General features: G+C 35.9%; 3 protein-coding genes across 3 annotated transcripts; 2 read left to right on the top strand and 1 right to left on the bottom strand.

Moving 5' to 3' along the window:
* The first annotated feature begins 951 nt into the window (after nucleotides 1-951).
* PHYBLDRAFT_158627 (hypothetical protein) lies at nucleotides 952-2035 on the top strand. The gene is made up of 6 exons (XM_018433826.1): nucleotides 952-996; nucleotides 1060-1093; nucleotides 1160-1249; nucleotides 1307-1614; nucleotides 1691-1767; nucleotides 1835-2035. The coding sequence occupies exons 1-6, from the start codon at nucleotides 959-961 to the stop codon at nucleotides 1972-1974; spliced, it is 687 nt and encodes a 228-aa protein (XP_018292188.1). The 5' UTR covers nucleotides 952-958; the 3' UTR covers nucleotides 1975-2035.
* Nucleotides 2036-4547: 2512 nt separating this feature from the next.
* Nucleotides 4548-5956, top strand: PHYBLDRAFT_124411 (hypothetical protein). The gene is made up of 8 exons (XM_018428989.1): nucleotides 4548-4608; nucleotides 4684-4745; nucleotides 4807-4919; nucleotides 4976-5009; nucleotides 5085-5174; nucleotides 5230-5540; nucleotides 5605-5681; nucleotides 5747-5956. Exons 1-8 carry the CDS (start codon nucleotides 4593-4595, stop codon nucleotides 5884-5886), a joined length of 843 nt encoding a protein of 280 aa, XP_018292187.1. The 5' UTR covers nucleotides 4548-4592; the 3' UTR covers nucleotides 5887-5956.
* A 4795-nt stretch (nucleotides 5957-10751) lies between these two features.
* Nucleotides 10752-14626, bottom strand: PHYBLDRAFT_186708 (hypothetical protein; the record flags this gene model as incomplete). The annotated part of the gene is made up of 6 exons (XM_018439273.1): nucleotides 10752-11340; nucleotides 11498-12680; nucleotides 12868-12913; nucleotides 12940-12991; nucleotides 13323-13547; nucleotides 14481-14626. 6 exons carry the CDS (start codon nucleotides 14624-14626, stop codon nucleotides 11094-11096), a joined length of 1899 nt encoding a protein of 632 aa, XP_018292186.1. The 3' UTR covers nucleotides 10752-11093.
* Between the last annotated feature and the right edge of the window lie 60 nt (nucleotides 14627-14686).

Genomic DNA, 14686 nt, shown 5'->3' with positions numbered 1-14686 from the left:
TCTGTCCACTATGGTACCAAAGGAGCACTTCCTATATTTGAAATAAAATCCAAGGAAGAGATGCAAATGGACGACGAAGACGATGAAGACGAGGACGATGATGATGAAGATGAAGAAGACGAAGGCGAAGAAGGCGACGAAGGGGATGAAGGAGATGAAGGCGAGGAAGAAGATGAAGATGAGGGAGGAGGCTTTGGATTTAGTTGGTTTGGAGGAGGGGACAAAGGAGACGAAGAGGAAGATGAAGAAGATGGTGAAGGAGGTGAAGACGGGGAAGGTGAAGCAGAAGCAGAAGAGGAAGAGGAAGAGGAGGAAGGAGCAGAAGAAGATGGTGCAGCAAAGAAGAAGAAAGCTACAAGAAGAGCGAGAAAAAGAGATGCTAAAGGAACATCTACCTTAAAAACTACCGAAGAAGTCAAAGAAAAGCTTACCTCTAAAGCTACCAAGGGAGATAAAGAAAAACCTGCCTCCAAGGCTGATAAAAATACGAAAGAAGAACCTGCCTCCAAAGCTAATGAGGAAGCTAAAGAAAAACCGGCCTCCAAACCTACCAAAAAGGCTTCTCCAGATTACAAGCTTTCTAACTGTAAGGATTAAATAATCTTAGAAGCATTTTTATTCTAACTCTTGATATATACTTAGGCCAAGTAAATAAGCGTGCTCTATTAGTTGGTATCAACTATTATGGATACGAGAATGAACTTTATGGTTAGGTCCAGAACTATTCAAAAGCTTGTTTCTAGATTCTAATATTCTTCTTGATAGATTCGATAAAAAATGCCCTTAATATGCAGTCATTGCTGATAAATACTTATGGCTTTAATGAGGTATTTTTCTTTAGGAACATTGATGGTATAGGTCTGTACTGACCAAGTTATTTTAGAGGGATATAACTCTTCTAAGAGATGACTCTAAAAACCCTGATTTTATGCCTACACACAATAATATTCGGAGATGTATGGCAAAACTGTGCCAAAACAGTCTAAAAGACGAGTCGTAAGTGAGAAGAAAAATAAAAAAAATACTGCTCTGTACTTAACATATCGATCATTTCTATAGACTCTTCTTCTATTTCAGCGGATATGGTGGCAATGTATGTCAATGTAAATCTTACACCAGCCAAATAAAAGTACTTACATTCTGTTTTGGAAAATTGTAGCAGGAGGACCTTGACGGAGATGAATTGGATGGAAAGGACGAGTTCATATGTCCATGCGATACAGAGAAGAAAGGACCTATCATAGATGATGTAAGATATATTCGAATTGCAAAGACAAAAGAAAGTTTACCATATTTTTGTTGATAGGATATGTATGATCTCATGGTCAAGCCATTGTGTGCAGGAGCACGTTTGACAGCTGTCTTTGACTGCTCAAACTCAGGAACTGCACTTGACCTTTCATATATCTACTCGTCTGATGGTCAAATTAAGGAAAATAGCTCTATGAAAGAGGAAGAGAAAAATGTCTTTAGAATGTTGGCTCACAGACGTACTGCGATCAAGCTCTTCTCATCTTTCATGGGAATTGAAAAAAGTAGCACCAAAACAAATGTAAAAACCGCATTAAACCTCAGATCGACGAAATCACCTGCGGATGTTGTTATGTTCTCGGGGTAACTATAATGTCTCTCAATATATCTTGTCATAAGAACTCAAGAATATGTTTTATAACAAGGGATTTGATTCTAGATACAGTAGACATAATGCCTCAGTGGATGACGATGTCTCTGAAAAAGCAATTGGTGCATTGAGCAATGGTTTTATTAGTAAGTCAATCTTAAGAACATGAAAAATAAAATCTTTTGACTGACATCTTGTAACTCTTGTTTAAAGATGCCTTAAAACAGAATCCTAAGCAAACATACAAGGAACTTTTGCAAAGTGTTCAGCATAATATGCCACATCAATATAAACAATCTCCTCTTGTAAGCAGCAATCACCCAATTGATTTCAACCAAGTATTCTTTTGTTAATGCTTGTAATGCAATACATCCACATATATATTATATATACAAATATACCACATATAACCTTTATTTTTTTATTTTACATAAAAAGGCAAAATAAATATAACAGATCTAGTCTTTAAGTTGAAAAGATCAAAGGCCATTATTTCAGCATAGTTTGGCTTAAAAAGGTGAAATGAAATTTGGCGTCCAGATCTGGAAATTGCTTGAATTAGAAGAAAGAAGTGTAGTACATACTGCGGTTTGAAACTGACTGACCTTGCTGCAAAAACTTGCTCGTTATGTGCGACACAGAAAATAACCTTAATAAAAAACAGGAAATATTTTATTAGAAAGAAGTATATCGGATCAACGATTAAATAGTGTAATTAGCCTTAGGCCTGGGGGAACCTAAGATTCCTTAAATAAATACAGTCAGCTACTCTAGCTAGTAATAGATCGCCTTCAAGAGAGATGCAAGAAACATTGGATTTTCTTTAATACAAACATATTATTCTATAAAAATGAATATTGTCATACCAGGTAATATCCACCCTGGACATGCTATCTACTAAATTTGCCTAATCTATTATATACTGAAGCACCCCCAAACAGTGTGCGTCTTGAATATCATTCCTTGCGCTACAAACGTTTACCTTATAACTCAGTACATGTATGAGCTTTATATTCTATAGCACAAAGTTGAGGCTAGTAAAACATGCAAACCTTTTGAGGTTTTCTTCTTCTTTCACTTATTTGTAGTAAGAGACTGTAAAAGATAATAATACATTTGTGCAATATATAGTTCTCTTTACACTTACTTAATAGATCTACCTGCAATACTGAGTATGTATAAATACTAGCAATATTATGTATATAAGCTAGTAGAGGACACAAGGCTATGTAACAGCGCTTTTACTTACATTCTACCGAGCCTACGAATTTCCTTTACCATAAAACTCGTTTATGAGTTCCTATTTCACTGTACTTGCTTTCAGAACAGTTTCACAAATGATTTGATCCAATTTTTTGATATTATGAATCAGAATCTGACTGTTATTACACATCTATAATGCATTTGATTGTGTACTCACTCTTCCGTGAAACCTAGTTAGGTAGTACTGCATGTAGTACAATTAAATCCTACAAGGCAAAGAAGAGCATTCAATAAGAGGAGCAAATCCTCTGCAACCTTAAATTACACGGGACTTTATTGTCTATGCCAAGTTTATAACAGGTATTTAATCTCTATCGTACATATATACACTGATGATTTGTCTGGCCTGGTCCAATTTGGTTGCTACGTTACTCAAGAAGCTAAGCCCAGCTTGTGGTCACATAGCTGGCATGTTTGTGTTTGTGTACTGTAAGACATGCAGGTTGGATGCTCTTATATTACGTTATTGTGTACAGTTCCATTTATTCTAAAGCTCGATTAGACGTTGCTACGATATTTTCTTTTAAAATTTACAGTCAGAATGGTTACAAAGTGAAAAATGGTATTTAAATAAAATTTTGCTTTCATTTCTTCTTCTTTTTTTTTATTGTTTATTATTTCTGATATTTAAAGCTTATATTAATTAATACTATGTCTTCAGCAACCCGTGAAGTAACTCCCTTGAAGGAAGGTCAGACCAAAACCATTCGCCGGGTTACTCAGTCTCGCTTGGGAGATGTTATCGAAGAAGTCGAAGTAGTTGAAGAGCATAAATGTGCTAACGGAAAAGTATGTGTGCATAATTAACTTATAAATACGTGTATTGCAGTGCTTTATTAACATACGTATGTATGTATTCTTTTGTTTTATTTTCAGATAACTATCACTACCACTACAACCACCTCCACCAAGAAGGCTCCTGCCGCAGTCGAGGCGAAAGAGATCGAGAAAAACGAAGAGGAAAAGAAGGAAGAAGAAGATGACGATGATAAGTATCTTTCTTCTGAGGAGCATGAAGAGGTTGAACAAAAACCTACGACTCAAACTCAAGGTAAAATAAATAGGGTATTATTTTCTAAAGATATCTGTGCGGAATGCAATCATCTGAGAGGGGAGGGGAGGGGAAGGTGGTCGTATGGATCACATCCATTTCTTCTGGTAAAAGTTGAAGGTTATATTAACGAAATTATAGTTACGCCAGCTGTTGCTACTACAGAAACCACCGCCGTCGCCACGACTACTACAGTGGCAGCAGCCTCTGCTGAAGAAGCTGTAGTTTCAACTACCACTGTTACAGAGACAACCGTCACAGAGGCTGCCGTTGTAGCAACGCCTGTAGCAGAGACTCCTGTTGTGACCACTACTGTTACCGAAACTATCGTTGTGGAAGCTGCTGCTGTGACAACGCCTGCTGCCGATGCAACCGCAGTAACAACTACTGTTACCGAGACTACTGTTACCGAGGCTGCTACTGCTGAAACCACTACTGAAACCACTACTGAAACCACTACTGAAGAAAGTGAAGCCACACCAAATGAAGAAACTTCCGAAGAAACCACAGAGCCAGAGAAAGAGCAACCTCCCTATTTCGAGATTTCTAGCTGTAAGTCCTAGAGTGTTAATCTGTATATAAATACCTAACTAACAATGTTTTTCAGCCCGAGGAAAGAAGAGAGCACTCTTAGTTGGCGTCAACTACTACGGTACAATGAGCGAACTTTCTGGTGAGTAAAATTAAAGAGTTATATTTTTCTTAAAGAAGCGGAGGGAGTCCTAATATCTGTTGTTGTTGTTGTTAGGCTGTATTAGTGATGTCTTGAAAATGAAGACATTTTTGATGAGTTTCCATGGTTTCAGAGATGTATGAGTCAGAAGTTAACAAGATGATAGAGAAAGTAATACTGACATTGATACCTATTTAGTCGGACATCATTCTCTTGACCGATGATACAAAGGATCCATTCCTTATGCCTACAAACCACAACATTCGTAAGGCTATGGGAGAAATGTGCAGAGACAGCCAGTTAAACGACTCGTGAGTTGAGACATAATATTATATTAATATGTGTATTAACACATGTGGCTTTGTAGTTTCTTCTTCCACTTCAGCGGACACGGTGGAAATGTAAGTTTTTTTCTTTTAGGAAATATACATGGTGTGTAAAATAAGTATTGACTTATAATTGTTATTTTACCCTAGGTTGACGACACTAATGGTGATGAAATCGACGGAAAGGATGAGACCATCTGCCCTTGCGACTATTCATATGAGGGTGAAATTATAGACGATGTAAGTCTTCCTTATAAATTTTGGTGTATAGTATTTCTGACTTCGGTTCTATTAGGACATGTATGATCTTATGGTCAGACCATTGTGCGAAGGAGCTCGCCTTACAGCTGTTTTCGACAGCTGTCACTCCGGAACTGCACTCGATCTTCCTTACGTATACTCTCCCGAGGGTAACATTAAGTCAAAGAGTTTAGTCAGACAAGCTGGAGAAGGACTTTTGGGAATTTCTACAACTCACAAAGGCGGAGCAATGAGCTTAATATCCTCATTCATGGGACTTGGCCAAGAGATGATCAAGACTCGTCAAATTGAAGCACATCAACGTGAATTAAATACCTCACCAGCTACTGTTATCATGTTCTCAGGGTAATTAACGGGACTCATAAATATGTATACGATCATAGCTAAAACTTCATGTATTACATTTTAGATGTGACGACCATGAATATTCTAGAGTTGCTACTGTTTCCAATGAGTCAATAGGCGCAGTAAGCTACGCATTTATCAGTAAGTTCGGTGTGAGTAGTCCAAAAAACATTTTGGCTAATGTACCTCTTTTCAAATTTCTAAAGGAGCCCTCACCGAGAAGCCAGATCAGACTTACCTAGAGCTATTGAAGAACGTCCGAAAGATGACTGTACTCAAATACGACCAGACACCACAATTAAGCACTTCGCATCCCATTGATCTTAACCAGAGATTCATTTGTTAATATAATCAGCATATCAAATACATATTCATTCAATATATACATAATTACTCAATATATACCTTTATTTACCAAAAGAATTATGCTTCTCTAGAACTAAAAAGGATTAGTTGGCCGGGACCCAATTCTTCAAGCCTTGAAATGTATTATGCAAAACGTTTAACTGTCCTTATTTTAAATTGGGATGGGGAACTATACAGTGCTCAAACTACTCTTCTCCTTCTTGTGTGTCTGTTTGTCTTAAATGAGCTTTGATTCCGTACAAGACCAATATTGGTTTCCTGATGTCATTTCAAGCCTATTACGCACAAAGGCTTATGGAACTCCTCATTTCGTCAGAAATATAAAAGTAGCATAGATAAGGATGTACATGGGCGTAATTATATCCTAACACAGGAAATACCTTTAAAAGTCAAGATCTAATTTTGGTATCAGATCAAGAAATTTGGTCAAAAAATTCTTCACTGCAATCATACCAGGTTTTTGTGCTTCATTCTTTATTTTTATTTTTATTTTTATTTTTGGGATACAAGTATATCTAAGTTCAAAGAAAACCCCCAATTCTGGTTATTCGAGCACATTTTTAGTGGGTTATTATTTAAGCTAGAAAGAGCATAGAAGATAGATTATACACTAATTTAATTAATGTTTCCAAAATAAAATAAAATAAAAGCAATTTGCTATTTTATTTTTAAAGTGGGTAAAGTGTGTGAAAGTCCTAAATTGACCAGCAATACAAATAGAAAAATAGTCTTCCTACTTCAAATCTGAACAAATTATAGCAGCAGAAATATTGCAAGTGTTTTGAGGTTTTAAAGACAATGTATTTTCTTCAAAAAAATTGTACTCTTTTGAGCACAATCATGATCAATAACTAAAAGATCAATTATATCTAAAAAAAGTGCTCGTAATTTTCTATGATTGATATTCATTTATATTCTGTATGTGCGAAAAGTTGAAGCAAGCATCTCTTAAAAGATCGAGCGAACATTTTACAATCACCGCAAATAACTGTGCTAAATATTAATCCTTTACTTGTACACCCAAGGTCATATATGGCACCAAGTCTGTAATACGTTTATAAGACACACGCACAAATGTGTCCCACTTTAGATAATTCCTTCTTTTGTACTACTTTGATGACCTTCAGTTCTAAGAAGTACTACCAAGAAAAAATTAACAACAAAGATGTCCAACTTTTTGGATTCCAATATCAGTCTAAGTTTCAGTATACTATAAGCCCTATACTGTACAACAAGTGTTTTTTTTTTTTATTTTTGGTGTCTCATTCCTATGAATCTAGGTATTTTATATATATATATACTTCTACATCAAAAACAACTCTGTCCTATGTTTAACATTAACATTTCTCTTATTTATATATTTCCTAATTAACAACTACGGCGATAACTACAAACGGAATTAAGCCATTCACAAAAAATAAGAGAATTTAAATAAAATTGTTATTTCGACAGCTTCTTCTTTTGCGTTAATCACCTCTGATACCTAAAATTAATATCAATACCATGTCTGGAGCAAAGCGCGACACAACCCCTTTGAAGGAAGGCCAGACCAAAATCATTCGCCGTGTTACTCAATCTCGTACCGGGGACATTATCAAAGAAGTCGAAGTAGTCGAAGAGCATAAATGCATTAATGGAAAGGTGTGTTTGGTTTACAAAAGTATCAATAAATGCAAAAAAAGCTATTAATATCAATATTAATGTTTGGGTATATCTTTTATTTTTTAGATCATTATTACTACCACCACAACTACTACTACCAAGAAAGCTCCTGCCGCAGTAGAAGCCCCAAAACTTGATCCAGTCCCTTCTAATGTTACTCAAGGTAGGAAATAAACAAGAGCGTACACTTGTATGATCTTTTTTTTTAATAATATTTAAATACTATGTTATCTTAACATGTTCCTCTAACACATTTGTAACTGTATAGTCACAACAACTGCAACACAACAGGCTGTAGGAGTCAGTCCTCAAGGTGTTTCAGTTACAGAAGCCGTGACTGCCACTGCCACTACCACTAACACAGCTACGGCTACGGCTACAACTACAGCTGTAGCCACACCCACACCCGCTGTAACCACTACTGTTACAGAGACCATCACTTCTGATGTTCCCGCTACCACTCCTCCTATTGCAGCCACACCTGTTGTGACTACTACTGTCAGTGAGACTATCACCTCGGGTGTGCCTGCTACCACTCCTCCTGTGGCTACCACACCTGTTGTGACAACTACTGTTACAGAAACAATTAACTCTGATGTTCCTGTTGTCACTCCTCCTGCGGCTGCCACGCCTGTTGTGACAACCACTGTTACAGAAACCATTACCTCTGATGTCCCTGCTGTCACTTCTCCTGCACCTGCTGTGGCTGCTGTGGCTGCTACACCTGTTGTAACTACTACCGTTACAGAGACTATTACCTCTGATACCCCTGCTGTTGTTACCTCTGTTGCTGCTACACCTGTAGTGACCACTACCGTTACCGAAACTATTACTACAAACGCTACTGTTGCAGAAACAGCCACAGTAGAAGCTGCGACTACAGAGACCACTACCGAGACACAAGCTGAAGAAACTAAAGAGGAGGAAAAAGAAGCTGAGCCAGAAAAGGTGCAACCTCCATATTTCGAAATTTCCAACTGTAAGGAAGGCAGCCTCGATATATGAAAGAATCCAATCTTAATATTAATAATATTTCTAGTCAGAGGAAAGAGACGAGCATTGATTATCGGCATTAACTACATCAATGGTGGCGGACAGCTTAGTGGTAAGGATATAGACTATATTCAAGCTTATTGACAACAAATCTAATATTATTATTTTTTCTTTGTTAGGCTGTATCAATGATGCAATTAATATCAAGAAATTCTTGGTGAACTTCTATGGTTACAGAGAGGTAATAAAGACGGCAAATAAACGTAATTTTTGAGTGATATTAATATCAATGGTACATAGTCTGACATAATCCTCATGACTGATGATACAACGGATCCATACCTCATGCCTACAAACCACAACATTCGTAAAGCCATGGCAGAGATGTGCCGAGATAGTCAGTTAAACGACTGGTAAGTGAATATATGCTAGTTTATCTTAATTGTGGGCTTAAACTAACTTGGAGCATATTTAGCTTCTTCTTCCATTACAGTGGACATGGTGGACATGTAAGATTCTAAGGGAGATAAAGGGTGTAGAGCGTGATTATTAACGTCTTATTATGTTGACACAGGTGGATGACACTAATGGTGATGAAGTCGATGGAAAGGATGAAACCATTTGTCCTTCTGATTACCAGATAGAAGGTCAAATTATAGACGACGTAAGTTCTTGTCTTGTGAACTTTGCTGCATTGTATAGTATATCTGACCTCGGTTCTATTAGGACATGTATGATCTTTTGGTCAGACCATTGTGCGTAGGATCTCGGCTTACGGCTGTGTTTGACAGTTGCCATTCGGGAACTGCACTTGATCTTCCTTACATATATTCTCCTGAGGGACACATTAAGACAAAGAGCTTAATAAGACAAGCTGGAGAAGGACTTTTGGGGATTTCTACAAGTCACAAAGGTGGAGCAATGAACTTGATATCTTCATTCATGGAACTTGGCCAAGAGATGATCAAGACTCGTCAAATCGAAGCACACCATCGTGAATTAAATACTTCGTTAGCTGATGTTATCATGTTCTCAGGGTAATTTATAGGGTTCGGAGACCATATAGAAGCATACCTAACATATTTTGGATTGTATTTTATTGTAGATGTGATGACCATGAATACTCCTGTGATGCGGTTGTATCGAACGAGGCAACAGGTGCTATGAGCTATGCTTTAATTCGTAAGTATTCTATAGATCGCCTACAAAGAGACTACCTTTTTTTTTCTTAAAAAAAATGTATACATATTTTTTTTATATAGGAACCTTGAGCGAAAACCCAGACCAGACATACCAAGAGCTTTTGAAGAACGTCCGAAAGATGACTGTACTCAAATACGACCAAACCCCTCAATTGAGCAGCTCGCACCCTATTGATCTTTCCAAGAAGTTTATTTGCTAATATAAACAGCATGTCTTGTATAGTCTGATTAAATAAAAATGAGTATTTGAGTAAAATGTCAGTATATTATACCTATATTAAAAACCATAAAATATATCATAAACGTCCATTTTAATAATTCCCCTTACAAGAATATATGTGTATATTTTTAAGAACTTGTAATATAGTGAATACATAAAATCAAACATAACTTCAGTTGGCTATGATCAGTTATGACACAGTACATAAAGTATTCTTTTGTTTTCATAATTCATATGCAATAAACCAAATTCTTTTTCTTAGATTAATGAAGCTCTTGACCCGAGCACTGCAGGATTTACTATATTGACATTTTTATTATCATCTTTGTAAGTTTTTTTTTGGGGGAATTTCAGTCAATTATTTTATAAAGTAGTCGGCAAAGGGCACTTTATGAATTTTCCAAAGGTCAAGTATAGATAAATAATCAAAACGATTAGACCTTGTTAAATAGAGTGCCTATGGGCTATATACCCAACAATACATACATACATACATACATACATACATACATACATACGTGCATAGACCATTAATTGTTTGATTTATAGTCGCAGCATATGGTCAGGAGAATTCTCATTGTTGAATACAAATAAAAGATAAAGCTCTTATTATATGTTATTTTTGGGGGGAAGTTCATTGTTTGATAGGAGTATATATCATTGGGATTTTAGACTATCTAAGGCAGAGATGAAATCAGATACTTGATGCTTGATAATTAAAGACCACTATATTTCTTCTTATTAGCTTATTAAAAGGAGGCCCTATATCCTTTTAACAGAATACTTTATATATTTATAGTCATATTAATAAATGTGCATTTTTTTGTTCATATTCATATTCATATTTATATATTAATATTAATATCATTTTGTTGCTGTTGTTTATATATATATATAAAAAAAGGGAATTTGAAAAAAGGGTGTTTCAAAATTAGAGTGATGTAAAATCTGTGTTGTAACACAATAGTCAATGCAACGAATTATTTAAAGTGAATGTAAGAGAGAGTTTAAGAGAGAAGACTATTTAAAATATATATATATATAGATAGATAGATATAGGTGTGTTTGTGTTTGTATGTGCGTGTACTTTGATTTGATCCTTTTCTTTCTTTAAAGTAGGGACGTATCAACGTTGGCTCTCAGGGGAATCAATTGTTTTCGAATTTCTTGGAGTTCTTCTATACGAAGTGTAATATTTCTCGAAAGAGATTGTTTCCTCTTAAGATTCTTTATGGGGACCCCTTGGTCTTGGTGTCTGTACCTACGTGAGTTGAGAGGATACAACCACGAGACGCCGTCGTCTGAAGCAGGAGGAATATCTGCCACGTTATACAAAGATCTCATCCTTGGCGACCCTCTGAAAGCACAGAATTAAACAAATAAGCATTACACCCAAGAAGCAACATTATGTAGAAAATAAATAAATCAATTTGTAATCGAATCCATACAAAGATGTAATTACCCTTGGGCTCAAAATATCCAAGAAGCTCAGATTAAAACTCATTTTTTTTTACCTCTTCTTTATCAGATCCGTTTTTCTTTTGGCTTTGGGTTCATCAATTTCTAATTGGACCTTGAGGTCACGACCCTGGCGTCTTTGAGCCACGGCTTTAATTGCTTCCCACACAATGCTGGGTATCTCTTGTGTTCTCCAAGCAATCATCTCCAATTGAACGAGACCTTGACATCTATGCAAGATCTCGACCATGTTATTCTGAGATCTCTTCTCAATTGTTTCAGGTGTTTCTTCAGGAGATTCATTCTCAAGTTGGTCCATAGGTGTTCTTCGCTGTTGGAAATGTGTGTCTTGGGTAGGAACAGACGGTACTGCTCTGACGGAAAGGTGTTTTATCTGGCTCGCATGGGCAGCTATAACATCAAGCGTGCGCGGAGTATCACAACGAATAGAAAGATCCCGCAACTGCCGACCAAAGCAGGCAATCAGATTACACAGACTCTCCTCCCGAACCTGCTGTAAAGACACTGAAAGAGAAGTGATGTCTGGACAATTCCGTCCAAGTACAGATACTGCATAATCGTTTGCAGTAAATGTCCTATTGTGGTTTGCTCCTAGATTGGCACACAGGAGACGAGGAAGAGCGCAAAATAATTCTAGGATCGCAGGCTCGCTAAAGTCGGTCCAAAACAAAGTCAAGCAAGTTGTTTTTTGAAAGATGTGTTCAGATGATGATTGTAGCTGGGGTTGAAGAGAGCGTGCTGTTAAAAGCATAGCAGGCCTTAGATGGGTACTCATCCTGTGGCTACTCGATACAATAAGATGGCAATAACGGAACTGGATACTTTCAACGAGGGGTAATACTGCCGCAAGCTGTCTTACGTTCTCCACTGGTAATGCATCGAAATCAACAAATATCAGGGTATGTATACTTGTTAACTTGCTCAAGAGAGTTTTCAAGTCTTTAGTGAGTGAGTACCCGGTACCCTGTCTGCATATTATTGTTAGTGTTCTGGTGTAGCGTTCGACAATATCCTTGAGATAGAGATTCCTGGTTAAGCCAACGTCTAACTGTTGAATGGGGATTCGCAATCCTAGTTGGAGATGACTATAGAGTACTGGTAGGCAGGTGTAATAACTGGCTTTCGAAACTAGACTAAGTTTGGCAATGGAATGACGAGGAAGCATTCCAAGTACATGGTGAATAAGTTCAGTTGGTAAGCCCAGCAACATATGAAAGTCTTCAAAAAAATTGAAATAAATAGATAAATATATATAAATAAATAATATATATATATTTAAATATAAATATAAATAAAAGTTCACAAAATGGGGAGTGAAAGGAAAGAATTGAAATAAGTATGTGGCGTCTTTCTTTTTGTTGGCGTCAGAGATCCCCTTCATCCCACATGTGATCTCATTAATTACTTAAATATTTAAAAATGAACCCTATTAAACTAGCTCTCTTTCTCATCTTATTTTATATATTTTAATCCTCACTTTAAACTCTTCTAGCACCAGACTTTCTTGTACAAAAGCCATGTATCTGTAACTAGATAAAGCTTAGTCAATTCAAAGAGATATATACATATATATATATACTTGGCTTGTTCAATTCTTTCTCAAGACTCTATAAATTAATTATCTCAATTAACCCTATACTTCCCTAGGATTTTTTTTTAAAAAAAAGGCTTTGAAAAAACGAAACTTTTCCAATTGATACACAAAATTATGAAACTTCCTTAGATCTTGATTGTTATTAATATTTCCTTGTAAGAATAAGAAAAAAGAAATAGGCTTTCTATAATGTGATATATTTGTGTGATACAAGATACACAGCGTTTGTGTGTGTGTGCATTATTAACAGTGTACTTTATGCATACCAATAGATATCTTCTTGAGATAGGAATATTTCGAAATCGATCAAACTTTCTACAAGACGCTGCGTATGATTGTCTGCATCTACTAATAGTCCGTATAAACCTCTTACATACTTTAATTCAATTATAAATTTTACTGAGGAATTCGGAAGATTTCCTTTTCTTCTTTTAATGGAATTAAGTTTCAAAATAGCTAGAAATATAGCTAGAAATCTTTGTCCTTGAAACCTATAATCAATCAACACCAAAACAATAAATTCATTAAATCAAATTCAAGCCATACTAGCTAGAAACAAAGACAGGACCTTTTTTTTTTGAAGGAGCCTCCTTATTTGTCGTATATGTTTGAGGGAATACATATATTTGACAGGGTGTAACCGGACCCCCATAAGAACAAATCATTTGTCTAGCCTCTTTAAAATGTGGGAACACCAAATATCAAAATCGAAACATTTAACGCACACACATTTAATCGATATCTTTCATAAATCACTTGATAAAGTAGCTGTAATCAGATTTGATTGTACGAATCCATGCACAAAATTTCAACCACTTATTATATATATAATGTACGTGAGCTTGAGTTTAAGAATATATTCAGTACTAGACAATTAAAGCTAATAATTTTCCCTCTGTTTAAGCCATAGAATCAATTGACATGTATAAATAGTGCTCTGAAAACTAAAGAGACTTAAAGGAGTAATAACGTTTAGTTTGACAGGAAACATCGTAAGATAAACTTGATCACCATCAATGATAAGAAAAAATCTTATTCAACAAATGTGTGGTTTAAGCTTACACCGTGGTAAATTCTTACTTTACATTACTTTAGAGTCAATAACTATGAATGAATTGGATCACTTTTGTCGTTATTTTTGGCATCGTACTTGTTAAAATGAAATTACAATCATAGAAAAAGATTATACCATTCTGTTCATCATTGTACTCGATATACAAGTGAATCTCTCCTTTAAAATCAATCGTCTTGAATTAATAAACACACATACACACTGTTGTTACAAACGTGTATTAGTCGTAGCTTTTTGAACCCGATTATTAAAAGAATCTAGTGAAGCAAGCTATTGAATTGGACAAGCTATATTAACTGTATTAATTAATATGTTATACTAAAAAGAGCTACTCTCTTACTTTTACTTTTACTTTCTACTTTTGCTGCTGCTTCTACTTCTACTTGTATTTCTCTCTTGTCCAATGAGAAACAGAGTGGTAAAAGGCGGGTTAGGTTGAAAATGTGACTTTATGTTCCCACAACAGCAAAGAAATACGGAGGATTGAAATTGAAACATAAAAAAAAATGTGGAAAGTAAGTACTGGTTGACCAAAGCTCCCACCTTAGAAACCACCCT

This window comes from Phycomyces blakesleeanus, assembly GCF_001638985.1.
Source record: "Phycomyces blakesleeanus NRRL 1555(-) unplaced genomic scaffold PHYBLscaffold_9, whole genome shotgun sequence".
Lineage (NCBI taxonomy): Eukaryota > Fungi > Mucoromycota > Mucoromycetes > Mucorales > Phycomycetaceae > Phycomyces > Phycomyces blakesleeanus.
The sequence above is the reverse complement of the archived record's forward strand: the minus strand, read 5'-3'. Positions and strand labels throughout refer to the sequence as shown.

Coding starts and splice junctions, on each gene's coding strand:
- PHYBLDRAFT_124411 (XM_018428989.1), top strand. Junction 4,746..4,806: donor GTTTCCATGGTTTCAGAGAT/GTATGAGTCAGA, acceptor ATACCTATTTAG/TCGGACATCATTCTCTTGAC. Junction 4,920..4,975: donor GACAGCCAGTTAAACGACTC/GTGAGTTGAGAC, acceptor GTGGCTTTGTAG/TTTCTTCTTCCACTTCAGCG.
- PHYBLDRAFT_158627 (XM_018433826.1), top strand. CDS start 959: ATGGCAAAACTGTGCCAAAACAGTCTAAAAGACGAGTC. Junction 997..1,059: donor AACAGTCTAAAAGACGAGTC/GTAAGTGAGAAG, acceptor TCATTTCTATAG/ACTCTTCTTCTATTTCAGCG. Junction 1,615..1,690: donor GATGTTGTTATGTTCTCGGG/GTAACTATAATG, acceptor ATTTGATTCTAG/ATACAGTAGACATAATGCCT.